Source organism: Pagrus major, chromosome 20 (assembly GCF_040436345.1).
Source record: "Pagrus major chromosome 20, Pma_NU_1.0".
Classification (NCBI taxonomy): domain Eukaryota; kingdom Metazoa; phylum Chordata; class Actinopteri; order Spariformes; family Sparidae; genus Pagrus; species Pagrus major.
In genome coordinates, this window is record NC_133234.1 from 23,992,519 (window position 1) to 24,012,808 (window position 20,290).

General features: G+C 38.8%; 3 protein-coding genes across 3 annotated transcripts; 2 read left to right on the forward strand and 1 right to left on the reverse strand.

Annotated features, from left to right (window-relative positions):
• Positions 1-1,570: 1,570 nt before the first annotated feature.
• Positions 1,571-6,380, reverse strand: tmem101 (transmembrane protein 101). Its single transcript, XM_073489744.1, has 4 exons — positions 6,228-6,380; positions 4,927-5,107; positions 4,049-4,195; positions 1,571-2,714 (listed from the first exon to the last, which is right to left on the reverse strand). Exons 1-4 carry the CDS (start codon positions 6,356-6,358, stop codon positions 2,406-2,408), a joined length of 768 nt encoding a protein of 255 aa, XP_073345845.1. The 5' UTR covers positions 6,359-6,380; the 3' UTR covers positions 1,571-2,405.
• Positions 6,381-10,104: 3,724 nt separating this feature from the next.
• gngt2b (guanine nucleotide binding protein (G protein), gamma transducing activity polypeptide 2b) lies at positions 10,105-10,544 on the forward strand. The gene is made up of 2 exons (XM_073490104.1): positions 10,105-10,188; positions 10,416-10,544. Exons 1-2 carry the CDS (start codon positions 10,105-10,107, stop codon positions 10,542-10,544), a joined length of 213 nt encoding a protein of 70 aa, XP_073346205.1.
• A 2,973-nt stretch (positions 10,545-13,517) lies between these two features.
• On the forward strand, positions 13,518-18,419 carry LOC141015885 (inactive all-trans-retinol 13,14-reductase). Its single transcript, XM_073490103.1, has 11 exons — positions 13,518-13,674; positions 15,076-15,258; positions 15,468-15,709; positions 15,798-15,993; positions 16,109-16,306; positions 16,382-16,501; positions 16,600-16,738; positions 17,198-17,307; positions 17,475-17,641; positions 17,755-17,914; positions 18,250-18,419. The coding sequence occupies exons 1-11, from the start codon at positions 13,518-13,520 to the stop codon at positions 18,417-18,419; spliced, it is 1,842 nt and encodes a 613-aa protein (XP_073346204.1).
• The last annotated feature ends 1,871 nt before the right edge of the window (positions 18,420-20,290 follow it).

Below are 20,290 nucleotides of genomic sequence, written 5' to 3' on the forward strand. Positions count from 1 at the left end.
AATTTAGATCGGATTTAGAAATTGGATTATCCAAAAAAAAAAAATTAAAAAATCACTTGCCTCTGGGCTTCTGTACAAACCTCTCTCATCCTATAATATTTGTAATTTTGTCAAATAATACAAGTAGTCTGAATGGTGGCCTCATTAGTAATCATTAGTTCTGATACTGGCAGTGGGCTTTTTGCTGAACCTTTATTTTGTATTTTATAAACGTCATGATTACAACAACGGTCTAAAACAGCAAACTGATGTAACTGTTGTGAGCCAGCAAACAGAAAAAAAACACTGACGGGTTTAAAGTAGTTCAGTGAGACTAACATGTTTATTTAACCTCCACTGAAACAGTGTGATAGTGAAAGTGAAACAACTGCACAAGTAAGATAATAATTGCAAATATTCATGCAGTGAGCCCGGGGAATTTACCGATACATCACCAACTTCACCTTAAAGCTCAAAGGTGAAGCGTCAAATTACACAACCAGCTAAAACTAATACAGTCTTATACAACCGTCCTGCAGAAATCCTCCCTACACGGAGGTTTAATGTTCAGTTTCTGTTGGATTTTGGAGGCTGCAGTCTGACTGTCTGTTTTACACAGATAAGTGTTTTACCATTTTATATCAGTGAGGGCCGGCTTAACAACTGCGCCACAAACTACATCCTCCAGAGAGGTGGAAGTTTTTGCAGGACTGTTGTATTAATAGACTATTAGTTTTAGTAGGTGGACCTTGTTGACGACTGCACAGAAGCTGTAACCGGTCACATTATTTCCTCAGTTTTCCAGTGATAAGTTACATTTATTTGTTTCTCAAGTTCACAATATTTCTGTCATTATCACAGAATAATAAGTGTTGTCTCCTCAAGATAACGGGATTTTAATTCATTATCACAAGGAAACAAAACGCTGTTCCGTCTTATTTCTGGGCTTAATGTCTATTAGATCAGCGGTGCCACACCAGCATGCATACATGGCATCTTACCAAGTGTAGCTACAGGCAAAAATCCATAAAAACTTTTTATTAAAAACTTTATGTGGTTTGTTTTGAAACTCCCAAAACCCACCGCACAGAGCAGTGTGTATGTTATGGTGCACTCTTATGAAGTCATTTTCTCACAATTAATTATTTTGCTTTTGGGAAAACATTTGTTCTAGGGAAAATAAATTGGGTGTAAAATCGGGTGAAGAAAAAAAATGTCAGGAAAATATTTTTTGCACACATGGAAAAAAAGAACAAAGAATTGTTCTGGAAAAAAAGTTTTTCACACATGAAAAAAAAAAAAAAAATTCTCCTGATTTTTTTTCTTTCTTCGTTTTACAAATGGAAAAAAAAAATCCTGAAACTGAAAATTTCCTGAAATCTTGAAATGTGTGGAAAAAAATTCAGGAGAAAACTTTTTTTTTTTAATGTGTGAAACCAAGTGCAAAGGATTTTGTTTTCAAGACATGATTTTTTTCAACATGTGGAACTAAGAGAGAGAAACTCTTATTCCTCGATGACATTGACAAAACACATAGAATGAAACTTGTTATCACAGGAAATAATATGTTCGACCGATGACCATCGAGGGCTCCCGTACAACTGAGTGTTTAATAATAAATGTATCATTACCAATCCAATGAAGTCCATGAGGCAGAAGTTTACATTCAGCGGTTCATCCAACGCAACACTGTTCATTTTAACAAAAGTCATGGTGGTGATAGATAACAAAGTAAACAGTATATATTAAGTAAATACAGTTTAATTAAAGTTTACACAAATTCATTGAAATGATTCAATTCTAAATCATTACAAAACTCATTCTGTGCTCCATCATGTAACTAAATTAAGTACTTTCATATAAAATGTGATCAATACTTACACAGAAGATAAAGAAGCTGTGCTTATTCAAATCGAAAATGAACAAGAATGCAAGTTAAAAGCAACATAAGTGTTTATTATCAAACAGCCATAACTGTTGCCCTCAATACCGCAGAAGTTAAATTTAAGTTTCCCTTTATTTCTAAAATACTTAAATCATATGCTGTAAAACATTATCGGACCATTTAAGACTTATTTTGGGAGTGAAAGATATTTTCCCTGTAGATTTACAGTACTCATACTCAGTGTGATGATTCAGAGCGTAACACAAACAAAAATGTAAACAAGAATCTGAATAAATTATTAATTTGCAAAAAAGGAAGCTCCTGTTTTTTTCTTTTTCTTGTAACAGCAAAGTTACCATCTGATAGGCAAAGACAATCGACGCTGCGTACATCCACCAGTCTCAGCTGGGAGTGTTTGAATCCTGAGAGGTCACTGAGCCGCGGCAGCTTTGAGTACGAAGCCGAGCTGTGACGTGAAGGCCAACAATCTCATCCTGCGCAGACACCTCGGTCTGTAAAATGTCTGTGAGAGCCCAGGGGTTCAACCGTCGGTCGCCAGGATCAGCACGGCGCCGAAGATGCCCACGTTGTGTCCGATCAGCTTCATCTGGTTCCAGAACTCCACCTTGCGGGTGTTGTGCCAGTAGCCGAGGTTGCCGTCGATGAGCAGGATCACCAGCGGCAGGGCGACGGCCAGGATCTGAGCCGCCAGGCGGATGTAGCAGCCGGAGAGGAAGGCCAGAGCCAGCACCCCAAACAGCACCTCCAGCAGCATCAGGGTGATCTCTCCTCCGATGATGTGGTTCAGATACGCCTGCTGGTCCTCTTTGCTGTGCTGCAGGGAGTACACCTAGTGGGGGGAGCGTGGTACTGCGTTATTCAAAATGACACTGAGAATACTCTTCAACTCTTGTAAATAAAACATTATTTTTTGCCACATAAATGATCATTATCTAGTTTGTACAGGACGTCTTTTTCATGTTGTGACCACAAGAAGAAATCTGAATCCAAACTACAAGTCTGGCTCTATTCCAATTCATTTTTTAGTCATGAATTATTGAAGTTTGGCCCTCGAAGCTACATGTCAGCATTTTTGAGATTTTTTGTAAGCATTTTTATTCAAAGCCTCACTCATGTTTCACTAAATTGGGTTGAAATTTGTACTGCACATTAAACTGTAACTATAATCTGCAATAGTTGTTGCAAAATGTTTTACAGCAATTAAATAAAACCTTTTTTTTTTTTTACCCAAATCAACAATCTTCAATCCTCAAAAATGAATATCTGAACTAGTTTTCACTTTTCTGCGATGAACCTTTGATTCTGTGTCATATTAGTTCCATCACATCCAGACGTCACTGGGTCCTGCATAAAAAATAGCCACAGATTTGGCTTAAGAGAGTTTCGGAGCTGAAAAACTGACTTTTAAAAATGTTTTGACTATATATTTTCAGTCAGGATTATTTCATTACCACAAAACTTTTTTATGGGAAAGAATTCACTGCAGACATATACAGAATTTTAAGATGATATATTAATTCATCATTTAACTTTTTTTTAATTTGAAAATGGTTAATTGTTTGTACTTTACTGGTGGTGATATTACATTCAGTGGTTTTATTTCATATGAACTGTGATGACTTCATGTTATTCTATCTTTGTGTGATTCCCTCTGAGCCTGTTTTTCATTATGTTTTGCAGACTAGAAAATGTCATTTTGTCAGTCTTGGCTAATCCCATTTAAAACAGGTTTGGGCAGCTTATTGCAAAATGGATTGCAGGATACCCAGAAGTATATCTACCTTTAGTTTTTGTGCATCAGGCGCATGGAATAAGCTCAGCTCAGTGTGTTATTGTTTTCACTGAGGATTGTTCTTTTGCAATGTTTAAACTGTGTATTTTTGTCTATCTTGAAATCATTGCAAATGACTCCAATCATAAGTCATTTCAATTATAATCCATTTGTTGTGATAGTGAGAACATGGAGCTCTGCTCTGTTGAAAAAACACTCCAATAGCCAAAGATATAACTTTACTATGATATATAAAAAAAGAAAAAGGGGCATATGACAGTTTGGACAACAGCTTCAGGCGGATAATAAATGTATCCCGTGACTGCCTCTGTGTTCGTGTGATCATTTTGGCTATGAATTATTCACTAAGCCCAGCCATGCACACAACTTACCACACAGATGAGGTAGACCCCCAGGAATACTTGTCCAGTAGACTGCAGGGATCTGCTGCGGGGTTTCTGTCTGTACACCTCCCCCGCTCCACTTGCCAGAACCAGGAAGCCTCCAATAATGGCCAGTGCTCTGGAGTACATTCTTACCTGCAGGAAAACACAGTTAGGATTTAAAGTCTCATCTACAATCTACTTTCAGACTTCTAGTGGTGACCCAGATCTGTTTCTCCCTCATGTGTGACACAGATCTGTTTTTAATGTTTCAACACCAATCTGGGCCACTTTCACATGTGCTTCTATATCTGACACATATCCAATTTTGTGGCAATTTGACCTCTGAAAAGTCAAGAGTTTAGTAGGAAGCACAGTTTCCTTCCATTTTGACTTTAAAATTGTGTTTATGTTAGAGCCAGAACATTAAATCAATGAGTTGTCAACTATTTTGATAATTCATTAATTGGTTTAAATAATTTTTAAGGAACATTTTGGTGAATATTTTCTGGTTTCTGACCTCTTCTAGGAAAGTAAACTGTATCAGCTACTTTAACGTATGCTAGTCTTACTTTTTCTACTAGGATGTGGCCATTATGTGCTGGAAAATGTAATCAAAATCTCTGATTACAACAAAAATAAAAATAAAATGAACAAAACATTTCCCTTGTGTCAATGATGTTGACATTTCCTTCATGCTATCAGTTAAGCCTCGGCCAGACCTCTTCAAACCTTGAAACTGCCTCGGCTAAACCAGAGGAAAAGCCTACCTACAAAAAAACCCTCATACTAATCAAAAAGGTTGCAGGGAGTCTGGTGACGATGAGCACACGGTAACTGAACAGTAGCTTGATACTGTAAACCACAGAAGACAGGAGGTGACTCACCTTGAGCCAGTCCCCATAGTACACCTGTTCTCCAACATACGATGCGTAAGTGCTGATGGCCAGCTGTATGGCAGCGCACATAGCAAACCACCTCCTCTTCACCCCAAAGGACATGAAGCTGGCGCAGAGGACGGCAGCCCCCATGTCCACGTACAGGTACGGCACATGGATGTCTGGTTTCCTGGAGAAGACAATGAATCAAAAATTAAACTCAGTGGATTGTTTTAATTTATACATACATTATTTTGACTCAACTTTTATTTAAAAAAAAATTCAATTTCCCCTATGGGCGATCAATTAAGGTATATCTGATCTTATCTCATTGTAACATCTCACAAAGTAGTTGTACAATATCTAAATGAATAGTAGTATTTTAGTGTAATGTTATAATAAGATTTCAATCTAAAATTGTCCCTTCATCAGGTACAGAGGAATCCAAATTCAGTTTAACTTCATTTATATTATGATCTATTCAACTATACTCACTGGACCGATGGATGTGTGTTTTAACACTGACATTTGATTTTTTCCATACATCAGCCAACCTAAAACAATACCCTAAAGTGTCCTATAATAGCAGACCGGCAGTCAAAATCCACGAAGGAGGCCACTGTGTTCAATTGTGTAAAATGGACCACCACAACCAAACTATTTCCAATCAAGTAAACTCACCCAATTAATAATCAATTTTACTTCATCAAGGCCTGTTGTAAGTTAACTCTTTCAGCACAACACCAACTTAAATATTCCTGCTTTCAAAAGTTAAGAAGAAAAATCACAGGGGCAGGCTGGTATGACAAAACCTGTATAGACTTTCCTTTAAGTTGGTATAATTACAGACAATTCAGATGGGTGTGGTTCTCTAAGGCAGACCAGCCCTCCACAGACTGAAACAATACACGCCCAGTGTACATAAGAGATTAAAACCACGATTACTACCAGGGCAAATTACAGCCTGTCCCCTGTCACACTGAAAATTACAGGCCAGGCTAAATTTAACTACTCCTTTTATCTTAAACTATTTCATATGGCTGCAACTTTCTGCCTGAGTTTTACTCTACTTGCTGACAAATAAGCCTTATTAGCAGGAAGACAAGTCCAAACCTTCAACAGAAAACATACTAACACTCACATATTGTCCAGGAGCTGTTATTTACATACACCCACTGACTGCCTGGGCTGTTATCTTGATGAATGAAGCCTGTATTTGCATGAGTTTGACGCTGGGTTGGCTAGCTAGCATTAGCTCTTTAGCTAGCAGTAGCTCCATTTCAGTGCCCTACTCATTAGCTTTTTTTTACCTTTTCGAGTCCGCTCGTTCAGCAAACAGCATCAACATGCTGAAGCAGTTCCAGAATCCGAACCGGGTCAGAATAAATGCTCCTAACTGGCTGAGAAATCTTAGCGTCTGTTTCCTACTGGGAGCCGCCATTGTTGCTGCACACAAACCCTCCAACGACACGGCAGGTACTCGAGTGACTTCCTGTCAAAATACATACACCTGTCGAAGTAAAAGTATGTGCCTTTCTACTGTACAGAGGGTATCGTTAATTTAAACAAATACGCTCTTATTTTGAAGGGGATTTCAAGACTAGTCCAAAGACGTCCTCCTATTGGCTGACACGTCCATTTGGGCGGGACGGACTCGCTCACGGGGAGCGGGAGAAAAGACAAAAACGTTCGACGCCGCCATCTTGAGGAGAGAGTCGATTATTACAGACATTTTGAAGTCGCAGGAGCAAAATGAGGTGAAGAGATGTTTTAATTTAACTGTGAATTTACCAGAATAAATACTCGTAGCACATTTTATTGACAGAATAAATTTCTAATACTTATTTCAAAGCCTCCACCAAATGTCAGGAATATTGTTCTGGTGGAAAAAAAAAAAAATACAATACTAAAAATGATTAAAAAAATAAAATAAAATAATTTATTTATTTATATTTTGACCTACAATAGTTTTTTTTAAAGTTTTTTTTACTAATCTAATAATATAAATTAATATATATTTTTTGACATTTTTTTTTAACCTAAAATAGTAAATTTTTTCACTTTAAAAAAACACATTTTGAATTATTAATATTTTTAAACTAATTATAGGTAGTTTATAATGAATGGATATCATTATCATTCGTGTAATTTATGTGTTAAGTTTTTTTTAATTTCATGATTATTCAACAAGGACAGTGCACATTAAATAAAAATGTAGGTTAATTTCCATCTGAAGTCCCTGGGCGGATGTTACTTTATTATGTTATATTTGTCAGTAAAAACACCATAGAGGGCACCATTATACTACACTGTCAGGGACTAAAGAAAGAAGAAACAAAAAAGAAATGCAAAGCTATTAAATGGAGAATATCAGTGTTTGTAAAAGCATGCACTAAATAAGACATGTAACTGTAGAATGTAAAATCCTCGGGTCATGAAAACCAACAAACTCCCTTAAACAATACATATATAGGACATCACAGTGTCCTCAGTGGCAACTACGGCCCATAAGAAGTTCAACAGCCCGAGGAGATATCTTCTTTTGGCTTGTTTTGTCCAACCAACTGGACCAACCAAAGGATGTTTGGCGATAATCGCTTGATAAACGACTTAAACAATGAATTCTTGTTGATGAATTTTCAGGGTCTAATGTTAAGTAGTCAAAATCTGTGAGGAGACATCAAAGTAAGCCTCCACACTCATCAGTGTAAATGAGAAATCCTGCGTACAACAAGTTGGACAATGAAAGTGATTCAATGTATGGAACAGAAATAGGAGCGATCAGTGGGGAGGGGAGTTTGTGATCAGGTGATCGGTGACCAGGAGCGTCTCCACGCTGCTGCTGATCCACGGTGACGTGTCTCAGGTTAATCTGGAGCAGATGAGACTAACCCAGATCATGAAAATGGCTTAGTGTGAGTCCTGCTAAAGGTTGAGTTAAGGATCAGTAGCCCGTCACGTCTATTAGCATCTAGTGGGACGAGTTTCACAGAGTAAGACATCAAACCTTTAACTTTAGCTTCTTAAGAAATGGAATGGGATACGCTAAAGACAACATTCACAAACCCATCTACATCTCAGGCACTTCAGAGTCTTTAGTTCACATACCCTGCATGTGAAATGAGCATGCAGATCGTGCAACCACACAAACAGGCCCCAGAAAAGCCCAGTGGGTTTGGACTCAGGAGCTTAGAGAGGTGGAGGAAGTACTCGAGCTTGTACTTAAGTAAAAGCAGCAATCATACAGTCGCCTAAAAGTCATGCATTTCAATTTTTTACCTAAAGCTACTACAAGAAACTCTATTTTTTTGTTGATTCTGGCGGTCCCTTTGGAGAAAAGTAAACTTTGTTTTAGTGTCGTACCACCGACTACAGAGCAGCTTCGTTCCTCAGGCTGCGAGAGCCCTTAATTCATCCTATAACTCCCTGCAATAAAAAAAAATATTTTAATTTTATGCCTTACTCAACCTGAATCAGAAGAATCCGACCTGTGACGGGCTTTAAAGGTGCTATTTGTAAGAAAAGTTGATTTTTGAGTCTAATTCAAGAACTGATGCTTTGGGATGTCGGACCCTAACCCGTTTTTTGACTAGTTGGGTATATGAGACTCAAGAATCTACTTTTCTTACAAATAGCACCTTTAAGAACAACTATAATTATTGTATAGAAACAGCCAATCTTCTTGCTAATGATCTTTTTTGCATATGTAGGTCATATGGAGGGATCAGTATTAAACAGACTGGTTCATAATCAGTTAAAAGTTCTTTATAGTTGGTTTAAATAAAAAAAAAAAAGTATTAGCATCAAAATGTACTTTGAATAGTTAACGTACAAGTAATCATTATGCAGAATGGCATATTTCAGCAAAATCCGTGTTACAATACTGGATTATAGTTATTGTTGCATTAATATGTTCATGCTGGTGAAGGTGGTTTAACTGCTTTATATAGTTTATCTGCTGGGTAGCTTGTGATTTTCCCCTCGGGGACAGTTTTGGTTACACAGTCCTGTATTCTTGAACTGTAGGACTTCGATAATCTTTTTGTTCTCACCCCAACAAAACTCAAAACACAAGCTTGTTTTGCTCTAATGTTCATTAACAACAAGTTAACAGACCTTAAAAGTAAATGTAAAACTCATGTTAGCTCTTTTAAACTGCTATTCCTTGTATGGAGAGCTCTCTCTGTTTATAGGCCAGCAAGAAAGTCGCATTGTGCACCTTTAAAAGACTTCATACATGATGCAGTATTACTAAACGTGGATATGTGTTTCTATGCAGGTGTTAAAGCAGCAACAATGCGAACATCTGTATAAAGACCTTGAGCAAAAATGGACTTATTCAAAAAAACAGCAGCGTCAGTCTCGTATATTAGGCGTCTGTAGCCTCCTATGGGTGCACACTTTTTAAAATTAATTGGAGCGACATTGTAAGACTTAGAACAGCTGATTGGATGGACTGCAGGATTAAAACATGTAATTAAATCAGTGCTGAAGACTTGGCCTGTTTCCTCTCGGCACAAGAGCTTATAATGTGTAAACACAATGAACCCAACTATTACCACAAACTGTATTAACAACTTTATAGCTACTATTCCTTTCTCACTCAGTAAAGCCCACTTTAGCCGATACTGGTTGTATTTTGACACGTCTACCACAGTTTGCAGTTAGCGACAGATGACGTCTCATTTCTACCTTTCTCACTTTCTCCGACACGTCGCCTGCAGCAGATCTGTAATGATCTGTGTCCTCTTCCCTTCCTCCTTCCTGTTCAGGGGTCACGGCTCCTGATTGATTAATCCCATCACGGGGGATTGGTGACATCAGGTCCAATCCTGTGCCGACCTCCTGCAGCAGGGATGAGCTGGGATGAAGAGCAGTGGGACGGCACAGATCATTCAGTGTGAAGCAGCGACCAGACAAGAGGAAGGAATACATTCGATGAGCTCTTAGGAGCGAAAACTTTTTTCTGATTGTTGGGGACCCCGCCATTCAACAGGTAAAGACTGATAACTGAATTGTTTTCTCTGTCATGGATTTACATTTATGTTTGTCAAAGGAGTGTTTTTGAAAAAGAATAATCTAAAAAATAAACTATGGATTACAGGACTTTGACTTTGAAGAAAATCATGTAAACTTTGAGACGTTTGTTTTGACGTTTCAACATTTTAATCTTGATTTACAGCCAGGATGGCTCGGGATATGTCAGATAAGGAAATCCTGAAAATGGAACTGGACCAGCTGAAGAAGGAAGTTAGCACAGCCAGGACACCAGTAAGTAAATACCCTTTATTCTTTGAACAGAATTTTAACATTTTCTTGCCATCAATTGTGAACAATCTGTCAAATATTACTTATTAACTGTATTAAAACAACGTAGAAACAATTAGAGGTTTACAAATACATTTTTAACATGCAAGTTTTAAACATTAATGACTGTGTGAAGACAAATTTGGTTTGCTATACTTACATCTGTTCTTCATCTTTTCTCTGATCAACAGGTGGCTGCAAACTGCGCAGAGACCATTGCTTTTTGTGAGGAACTTTCACCAAATGACCCGCTGATCAAGGGCGTTCCAGATGACAAGAACCCCTACAAGGGAGACAAGGGAGGCTGTATAGTAACATAGCACACGGCAGACATCCAGGGAAAAATCGCAATGTTTTTTATGAGAGCCGACAACATCGCTGTAATGTTCTTGTAGGAATTCCTGTGGATGAAATGTATAGTAGTAGTAAGAAAACTCAGATCTGTGATGGTACTGAAACAAGGATTACTGTATTTACCTGTTGATATGAAAGTGTCTGTCAATTTGTAATTAAATTCAAATAGCTGTACAAAGCTTTGACCTCACCTGGCTATTGCTATACGTATCTCACCTTTATTGCACTTTCATCTCTTTATTTCACACTGGTTAATGTTCAATAGACTGCACATAGTTTGGCGTCCAACATCAGTGTAGGTCATCATGACACTCACTTGTGTTACTGACAAAGCAGGGCAAAGTCACAGGAGTCGTGCAGCAACTGCTTAGTCTAATTCTTAATAGGATTTCAGTCGGTTACAGAGGCCTGTTGACAAAGAGCTGCTTCCTGTATCAAAGTCTTTAAGCTTATTTGCAGCGGCTTCATCCCAGCTTCCATTTCAAGCTCTCCATCCAATTAGTGTCATTTTCAATCTGGGCAACAACAAGTTCGCATCATTTGTGCAACATTTGCAACACCACTATGTGAATATAGCATTTTAAGTGCAGGTTTAATTTCTATGATTGTAAAAATGACAATTTATGCTTCTTAAAAACGTTTTCAGTCCACTGACTTTAAGCAGCACATGCGTGTCATTGCTTTCGTACAACTTAACCTGTTTCCAAGGATATAGTGACCTACTTATGGTTACTTATGTGGAGGACCTTGACGATGATCTTTTTGCAACAAGGTCCAAATTTAAGCTTACCTTAGCACAGAGGCCAGAACAGCCTCTAGACTTTAAACTCCCTGCTTCAATTAAAGGGCAAAGTATGCTGCAGCACTACAGCTGGTACTGTCATAAAAAGTACCCCAAAAGTCACACTAGAGTGAAAGTAAAGGTATCGTGGTAAAATATTACTTTGGTGAAAGTGAGTAAAAGTCTTAAAGGATCGGATACTAAATGTACTTAAGTATCAAAATTAATTTTCTGGCAAGTAATACATAATAAATATTAAGTAAAAGTCAATTACATATATTTACATGTATGTATATACTATCTTGTATGGGTTGACCAATTATCGGCCTGACTGATTAACGGAGTCGGTCAAAATTTGTGTTTTTTGTAATTCGATTGCTGATAAAATAAATAAATATAAAACGTTCTACTTTGGTTCTGATGCAGAAATCAGCAAAGTAACTAGAAACTTAAGTTATTCAATAAATGTAGTGGAGTAAAAAGTACAATATTGTCCTCCAAAATGTAGTCAAGTGGAAGTATAAAGTAGCAGAAAATAGAAATAGCATAATAATAATAGAAAAGTTCAAGTACCTCAAAATTGTTAAGAACAGTACTTGAGTAAATGTACTTAATTACATCACCAGCTGTGATTATAAGTATGAATTGTAATTGTAAATACATGATTTAAATTGAAGCAAAATAGCAAGCTGAATTTGTTGAGTTTGATTTGATTTGAGTTGCATTGTGGGTAATGTAGGCCCCAGGTTTGAACAAGGCAGAGGAGTGAGGAATAAAAAGGAGGCTATTTCTGGTTCTGCTGTATCAATTTTGGACTTATTTTGTTTACACTATATTGGGAGTCTGACAATGTAATACAATGTAAATGCAAAATTTGCAGACTACGTATTTAAATAATTAATGACAATAAGCTGAGGTTTTATTCACGTTATATTTAGTCATATTCACCAACTCCGTTTCTTGCTCTCTGACACTCTCCTAGAAGTTTCAGCGACAGGCCACCAAACGAAAAGCAAAGGTCACGTCGTTGTTAGACACTCCAATGCAGAAATGTTACATATCATATCGTCCAGTTTATGTTTTTGTCTGTCTCAAATGCAAACTCATTGCAGCCAACAAAGCTTTTTGTGGTTCATGTTATCGCTTTAGATTAAATGTATGGCTCAAAGTCAACTGAACTTGTACGTAACTTAAGTACAAAGTCCGTGCCGTCCTGGACTGCACGAAACAAGATGTTATCACACGTAACTCATGGATTTACATTTTACATTTAGGCTCATTATCATCCCTCAGGAGAAAGATATTGTGGATATGTTAGGACATTTTAACGTCAAGTGTTTTTACAGATTTAAATAATGAAACGTCTTGATTACTTGCGTCTTACTCCACCAAGGACACCGACTCTGTCCTTATCAGACCTGAAAAGCTGCAACTCAGTAATGTCACTCAGTTGCACTGTTGTAAAGACATACAACTGTACACTGAATGTGTAAAGTCTAGGGTGACTGGTCCAAGGTGTATTCTTTATCTTAATTGCCTTATCAGATAAGAGCAATTAGTGATATATCTAATCTGTGTAAGTTTCCTGTGAACACTTGGAACGACTGATTAATCATACTTACATACTGTACGGAAAGAAAACAAAAATGTGATGCAACCTTCTGATCACAAGCTTGAGTGTAGCTATAAGTGTGTTAATGACAAACGTCTGAGCACACAGTGAAACTTTTTTTGATTTTAAAATATTATGCAGATTTTCTTACAATCATATGTTTAGAGACAAGTGCTTTATCTCCCTTAGAGGACAAGAGATCGATCCAAATCAACGGAGAAATATAAAATACTTGTAGTGCCCATTGTTTGCTTTTGATGTTTCTGTCTGTGCACCAAATAAATGCTCAGCAATATTTTATCTAAATTGTGATGTGTGCACTTCCACTGCAAGAAAAATGATTTCACCACTTTATCTTTATTGCCTGTCACAACACCAACAGTGTTACATATCAGACTCCAGCCCCTCTTCTGCAGACCTTTGACCCTCAGCGTAATTTAAAGAGCCTCGCAAGGAGAGCAGCGTCACTTTCACTGCAGCTGTGAACACTGCTTCACTTCTACAGAAACACACTGACGGTTCAGAAACAGTGGTTGGGTCGGCATAATGTGGCTCTTGATTTTCTTAGTCTGGGTGGCTATGTGGGCCGGTGGCACATACTGGTACCTGTTTGGGAAAAAGAGCCCTTTCTCCCTGGAGTCAGTGAGACCCCCTGGACCTCGAGAGTTTGATCAGAAGAAGCGGGACAAAGTCATCAAGCAAGGTAAAATTATATCTTGTTATTTCAAAGTTGTTGGCAATGTGGTGCTTTGGTAGAGCAGTGTATTTTTTGCCAGTTCAGCCTGATGAGGTGAAAACTTTTCTGATACGTATTCTCCAGGGAGAATGCACATGTGAAATCTAGTAAAACATTTTAAATTACACTAGAAAAGTAAAATCTTTACCTACTTTATTTTTTCACATCCGGACTAAACTGCAGAAGTCCAGAAATCACTGATAAAACAAACACCTGATTGTAGATTTTTGTGGATACGGGGGGAATAAAAACGTTATCGAGGCCACGTTTTAGGACACCAAGTGCTCAAAATGCTATTGTGTGTACGAGATACAATAGCTTCCCACGTTTTGATACATTTGTTACCATACTTTGATCAATTCATACTCACAAAAGAAGTGTATAGTCTGCTGTGCTGGCTTTCTGTGAGCCATACACTTATCTTGTACGCACAAATAAATCAAAACTTGGTAACAAATTAAGCAAAATGTGGGAGCACATTATATTTTGTATGCACGCAAAAGCATTTCGAGTGCTCAATGTAAAATATGGCCTTGATAAAAAAAAAAAATCTACACGGAAACTCTGTAATTTCCATCTTAAAAGATCCACTGAAAACTTTGAGCATGTTTTCATCATGTTTTACTGAGTTCACATTATTGAGGAAATTTGGGCTCAGACATATAAACCTAACTTCCTGGAGTCTCTGCTTGGTTGCCTGGCAACTGCTACCATTCTGCTATCCCATAATAAAACAGCAAATTGTGCTTTTTACACTTAAGTGTGTGCACAAATTACGACATTTAACATTAGCTAAATGTCTTGTTAGTCTATCTGAAGATTAACTGAGTTATCGCATTTTGACTCATGAGGTCTTCATGACTCTGTTGGGTTGTAACTAGCCTTACCTACACAAAAGTTAATCTAGTGATAAATGAAAGAATACCTCAAAGTCTGTACTGTAAAAATATGTATTTCAAAAAGCTATACACATATAATTCACTGTAGTTCATACGACTGCAGACATATAGATACATGAATAAATGATTATCTAAATGGCATAATACAGAGTTTTAGATTAGACCTAAATTTTCCCTATCATCGCGGTGCTTTATCTTAATTATATTACGACGTGGAGATTATCTAAACAGTCCAATTTACTGTTTACTGCCAATAGTAGAACACAGATACAAGAATTAAGCAGTCATGACAGGAGAGGTGTGCAGTGCAACCTTCAAACTATTGTGCAACTCAGTTGTGCAACACTTTTTGATGTCTCAGTTTCAGCGATTGCTCGAGATAACGCTTACACTGCATCTTTATAAAGCCTGTCTGAACTACAGAGATAAGTCTTACCATGATAACATCCATCTGTTTGTGTCTGTCCAGGTTTCAGCCTCGACAAAGTGCCCCAGAACCTGGATGTCATCGTCATCGGAAGCGGTATCGGTGGGCTCACAGCTGGAGCCACACTTGCCAAAGCGGGGAAGAAGGTCCTGGTGCTGGAACAACATGACCAGGCAGGAGGCTGCTGCCACACATACATCGAGAAAGGCTTTGAGTTTGATGTTGGTAAGACACATTCATGCATATCATTGATAAAAGCAGTATATATAGTGGATTCTTACTGGCCAAAAAGGGTTAGGGTTAGGGTTATATTATAGGAAATCTCATAAAAATGGGAACAATAATGCACATGGGCACTGAGAACTTATGTCGTTAAGGAGGAAATTGAAATATGAAATAACTAAACGCCATGTTCCTGTTTCTTTCTCCTCCAGGGCTTCACTACATCGGTCAGGTCCATGAGAACAGTCTGTTGCGTATCGCCTTCGACCAGATCTCTGAGGGCCAGCTGGAGTTCCAGGAGCTTAAACAACACTTTGACACCATCCGGATCGGCCTGGGCGATGAGAAACGAGACTACACCATCTTCTCCGGTAAAACTGCGATGAAAGAGCACCTGATTAAGCAATTCCCTGACGACACGGAGGCCATCGAGACATTCTTCAAAATCATGAAGGTACTATTAACTATTGGACAGTGAGTCTTACGTAACACAAAGCTATGATTTTTTTTACAATCCTGAACGTCTGCTGTGTTCCTAACAGGTCTCAGCTAAGAAGACTCACTACCTGGCAACTCTGAAGCTCATCCCACAGTGGGTGTCTCTGTTCCTGCTGAAGTCAGGCATCGCAGACCTCGTCTCTCCAGTGTTTCGCCTCACTGGCACATGTGCAACAGACTTTGTCAACACCCTGACCAGCAACAAGGATCTCCAAGTTATCTTTTCTTATCTTTTCTATGGTGGGTCCTCAAAAATGTTACTAAAGTAGAACCTCATGTAGGACAGAGGCGCAAATTGTTCTCGCTCTGAACTGGAGAACAAAAAATAATAACGACGTTTATTACGTTTATTTAGGCGTGCCTCCAAAGGACTCCAGCATCCTGATCAATGCCCTCCTGATTCATCACTACAAACGAGGTGCTTACTACCCGAGAGGTGGAGCCAGCGAGATTGCCTTCCACATCATCCGCACCATTCAGAAATATGGAGGAAACTGCCTGGTCAGAGCTCCCGTCTCCCAGATCATGGTTAACGACAAGGGAACGGCGTACGGTACGAAATGCTTCTAGCTAATATTTCACCTGTTGAAGGCAAGATACTGTGAACTGACTGAAGACTTCCTTTCAGGTGTGAAAGTGAGGAAAGGTCAGGAAGAAGTGGAGGTTCGTGCACCTGTGGTTGTTTCAAACTGCGGCATCTTCACCACCTTCCAGAAACTTCTTCCCCCTCAGGTCAGACACAAGACAGGTGAGCAACGGATCCTTTTTACTTAAATGGATTAATCAAATATTGTAGTGAAAATAGTTATAAGGTTTCACTGACTGTAAACTGTTTCATCATTGTAGGCATTCAGGAGAGACTGGACATGATGAAACATGGCAGAGGATCGTTCTTGGTCTTTTCTGGATTTGAAGGAACTGAAGAGGAGTTGGGCCTCGAGTCCACCAACTTCTGGCTGTTCAAAAACAACGATATGGACAAGTCGTAAGTATTCAAAGCACTGATCACACTGAACGATAAACACAGAGGGAGATTTCAGTTTCCACAAGGGGGCGCTGGTGTATAAGAAGTAGGAATGCAAAGTATTCACAGAAGTAAGACTCACTGCTCAGAGAAGGCTTAATCACAGTTACATTAAAGTTGATCATTTTTCTTGTGGTTTAACTTCATCCAACACTGTCTAGCTAAATATGTATTGACCCTACACATAAAGAAACATACTGTACAGTGTATTACTGTACGTGATTTATTCAATTACAACTTAGACTTCCCTTATTCGTCCTCTAGATGGAGTACAGGATCCGTCAGGTTTCAGCTCGAGGATGTAGATGCTGTACTCATGCATTCTTTTATAAGTGTGATAGAAGCAGCCCTGACCTCTCTGACAGACGGATGACAGTCTGAATTTTACATGTTACATGTCTTTTTTTTCCTTCCTTGTAGGATGGAGGACTTCTTTGCTTTGGACAAAGAGGAAGCACCGGATAATATTCCCATGATGTTCATCACAATGCCATCAGCCAAAGATCCAGAGGCCAAACTGAGACACCCTGGTACAAAGACCTACTTCTTTACCTACTGTTGTGAACAATATTAATTAATCTAACATCTCAAATTAAAGATAAAGCGACAAATGTTGCTGGTGGCAAATCATACCAAATAACACATCTGAGTGTCCGTACAGGTTTGTTGTGACGTCTTGTGTGTTTCACGTTCACAGGAAAATCTTGCATGACAATACTGACGATGGTGAAGTACGAATGGTTTGAGGAATGGAAGGACACCCCGGTGCGCAAAAGAGGTGATGAATACTACAATTACAAAATGAGATTCGCTAAGAACCTCTTCGACTGGGCCTGCACTTTGTTCCCTAAAATCAAAGACAAGGTACGAGCGGTCCTTCTCTTCGTGCACATTTTAAGTGTCATTTTATCGTAAAATCATCTACAACATTTAGTTTCTAAGGCGCATTGTAACACTTGCATGACTTGTTTTTTCAGTTGGTGTTCCAGGATGTGGCGACCCCTCTGACCAACATGCACTACCTGGGCGCCCAGCGTGGAGCCATGTACTCCGCTGAGCACAACCTGGAGCGTTTCCAAGCCGAGGCTGTGGCGAGGAACAGGTGCAACACCCCCATCAAGAACCTCTACATCTCAGGTAAGAAATGTTAACCGAGGTTTTATGTTCTTTAAAGCTCTGCAAGCACAGTCAGTTGTTGGTGTGAAGTTATCATGGGCGCAGAAGTGTCTCAACAAGCCCTAAAATTGATTCACTCGATGCAGGAGGGTTGACAATGCTTTGAAATGTGAGACTTCTTCTACCATATTAACCACTTGTTGCTGGATTAGCTTTGCAGTAAAGTTGAAAGATTAAAAATAATCGTAGGAAAAGTCACAAAGCAGAAGGAATTAAAGCTTGTGACAGACGATCATCCGTCTCCAGACTCCAGGCAGTCTTGTCTCATCCAGCATGTGTGTGTCTGTCTCTTCCAGGTCAGGACGTGTTCAGCTGTGGGATAGCAGGCGCTCTACACGGTGGACTCCTCTGCGCCTCCGCTGTGTTGGATCACATCATCTACATCGACTTGCTCTTACTCAAGAAGAAGCTGAAGAGGAGAAAAGCCAGAGAGTTGGCCCAGCTGGCTCAGAAGAAGCTGCAGTGAGAATGTTCTCTACTTCCCCTGCAGGACAGTGATGAAACTGCACATACCTGGTGCCAGAGAGGAGCCTCAAATTGTTGTGGGAAACATGAACACAACGCCCCTGAGTCTAAGATCTACTCTATATACCAATCTAATAAAGTCTGAAGATACTAATGCCAATAGTGCACCTTCCTGACAGTAACAAGGAACGGATGTTATGTCCTGTTTGTACTAAACTGTGTCCAGATTCAAAACTGAAAACATCACCAATGATTTGTTCCTCAGGAAAATCTGTGAAAAATGTGGAATAATCGTGTCGGTTCCTGGTTGAACAGTCAGTCTGGTGATTTATGCCACTAGACTGGATTGCAACAAGCAAAGTTGCTTAGTTCCTGCTGATCCACTCACAAAAAATGTTATTTTTGTTGCCACATTTATCTAAAAAGTTCTCCCTGTGTTTGCTGTTGAGGACGTCTTGAACTATGATTTAACACAGACACACAATATGCTAAAGAGTTAGCATTGCATGGGGCACTGAAGACAATGATCTACCAGAGACTCTGGCATGATTTTGGCGATGAGTCATGGTATTAATTCAAGTCAGAGGCCACAAAATGAGTCCAAACCATCTCATCTACAATACTGCATTCATTGTGTATATACGCCAGAGGCCAGGGGAGGTAATGGTGCAGTTGCTGGTGCTTCTCAGTATTTCCAATCTTTTAGTGGTTTACCTGATAAGTTAACCACAAACAAATGACCAGTAACTTATAAAGTAATATCTCAGTATCTTTAAAATTGTAATATATTTAATAAGCTTGCAGTGCGTTTGTTGTTGTGATTGTGAGCACATAAAGATCATGAAGATCATTTGACTGTCTTATTAACTTATCTATGTAAAATGTTTTCTCTTCAATTGTCTTGTTATTTAGGGGAACAATTTTATGATATCATGTATAGTTTCACTTCATGTTATCCTGCCTTAATGTAAAAATTTAAAAGATCAGCAAATGCTTAATCATAGGTACGACTGCATGATGCCAAATGCTTTGACTTTTAAAGATTTTTTTGTTTTTGTGATGTATGTACAGGACTTTATATCTGCTTGATGTCTTGTTGTCTTGTCTGTTTTTGCTGTACATGCTCAATAAACTTGATAAACCATATTAAAAAACTCACACTCTGTCATATCCAAGCGCTCAAAACACAACATTTTAAATGTGCTAAAACTGATTTAGATCATCAGTCAGGACCAACATTTGATGATATAACAATACGGCTACATTAAATAATACTATTTGTAAATATTAAAAGTATCAGGAATAATAAGAAGCATCAGTTATAATGGGTGGCTAATTATTTATATCTCACTTACAGGTAAACTGAGATTGTAAGCCCCTCTGCGTCTCTCAGTTCCCACCTATGTTGTTCTGACCTGACTTATAACCCCGGCGTTGTTTGACTAACTGCTGAAATCAAAGGTGCGGGGGGAAACCTCAGACTTCCTGCACTAAGTGAACATTTCCTCAGTAAACGGTGGGCATATTGGCTGACAAACTGTGGTCTGCAGGAGACGACCGAGGGGATCCGAAGAGAAGAATGCCCCCTCTGTCCAGTCAGCCGGTGGGATGCCAGTACCTCTCCCGCTCAGTTAACCTCCATCCCTCTGCTGTGCAAACTGAGGCAAAGCTCTCACCGGCTGCTGCAGCTGCTCTGATGTGCGAGTTTTTTTACTGCCACCATTTCCCTTTTCGATATAAGCGAATAAAAAAGTCAAAAAAACTGAGGCAAGTTGAAGGAACGAAGAGCAAAATAAGAGGGAGAGAAGTTAATTATATTGACTCTGCCTGGCTGGAAGTTCAGTAGGCCATAACATATAATTACCATGGCAC

Coding starts and splice junctions, on each gene's coding strand:
- tmem101 (XM_073489744.1), bottom strand. CDS start 6,358: ATGGCGGCTCCCAGTAGGAAACAGACGCTAAGATTTCTCAGCCAGTTA. Junction 4,196..4,926: donor ACTATGGGGACTGGCTCAAG/GTGAGTCACCTC, acceptor GTTTTCCTGCAG/GTAAGAATGTACTCCAGAGC. Junction 2,715..4,048: donor GGGTCTACCTCATCTGTGTG/GTAAGTTGTGTG, acceptor TCCCCCCACTAG/GTGTACTCCCTGCAGCACAG.
- gngt2b (XM_073490104.1), top strand. CDS start 10,105: ATGGCTCGGGATATGTCAGATAAGGAAATCCTGAAAATGGAACTGGAC. Junction 10,189..10,415: donor TTAGCACAGCCAGGACACCA/GTAAGTAAATAC, acceptor TCTGATCAACAG/GTGGCTGCAAACTGCGCAGA.
- LOC141015885 (XM_073490103.1), top strand. CDS start 13,518: ATGTGGCTCTTGATTTTCTTAGTCTGGGTGGCTATGTGGGCCGGTGGC. Junction 16,502..16,599: donor TCAGGTCAGACACAAGACAG/GTGAGCAACGGA, acceptor TCATCATTGTAG/GCATTCAGGAGAGACTGGAC. Junction 16,739..17,197: donor AACAACGATATGGACAAGTC/GTAAGTATTCAA, acceptor CCTTCCTTGTAG/GATGGAGGACTTCTTTGCTT.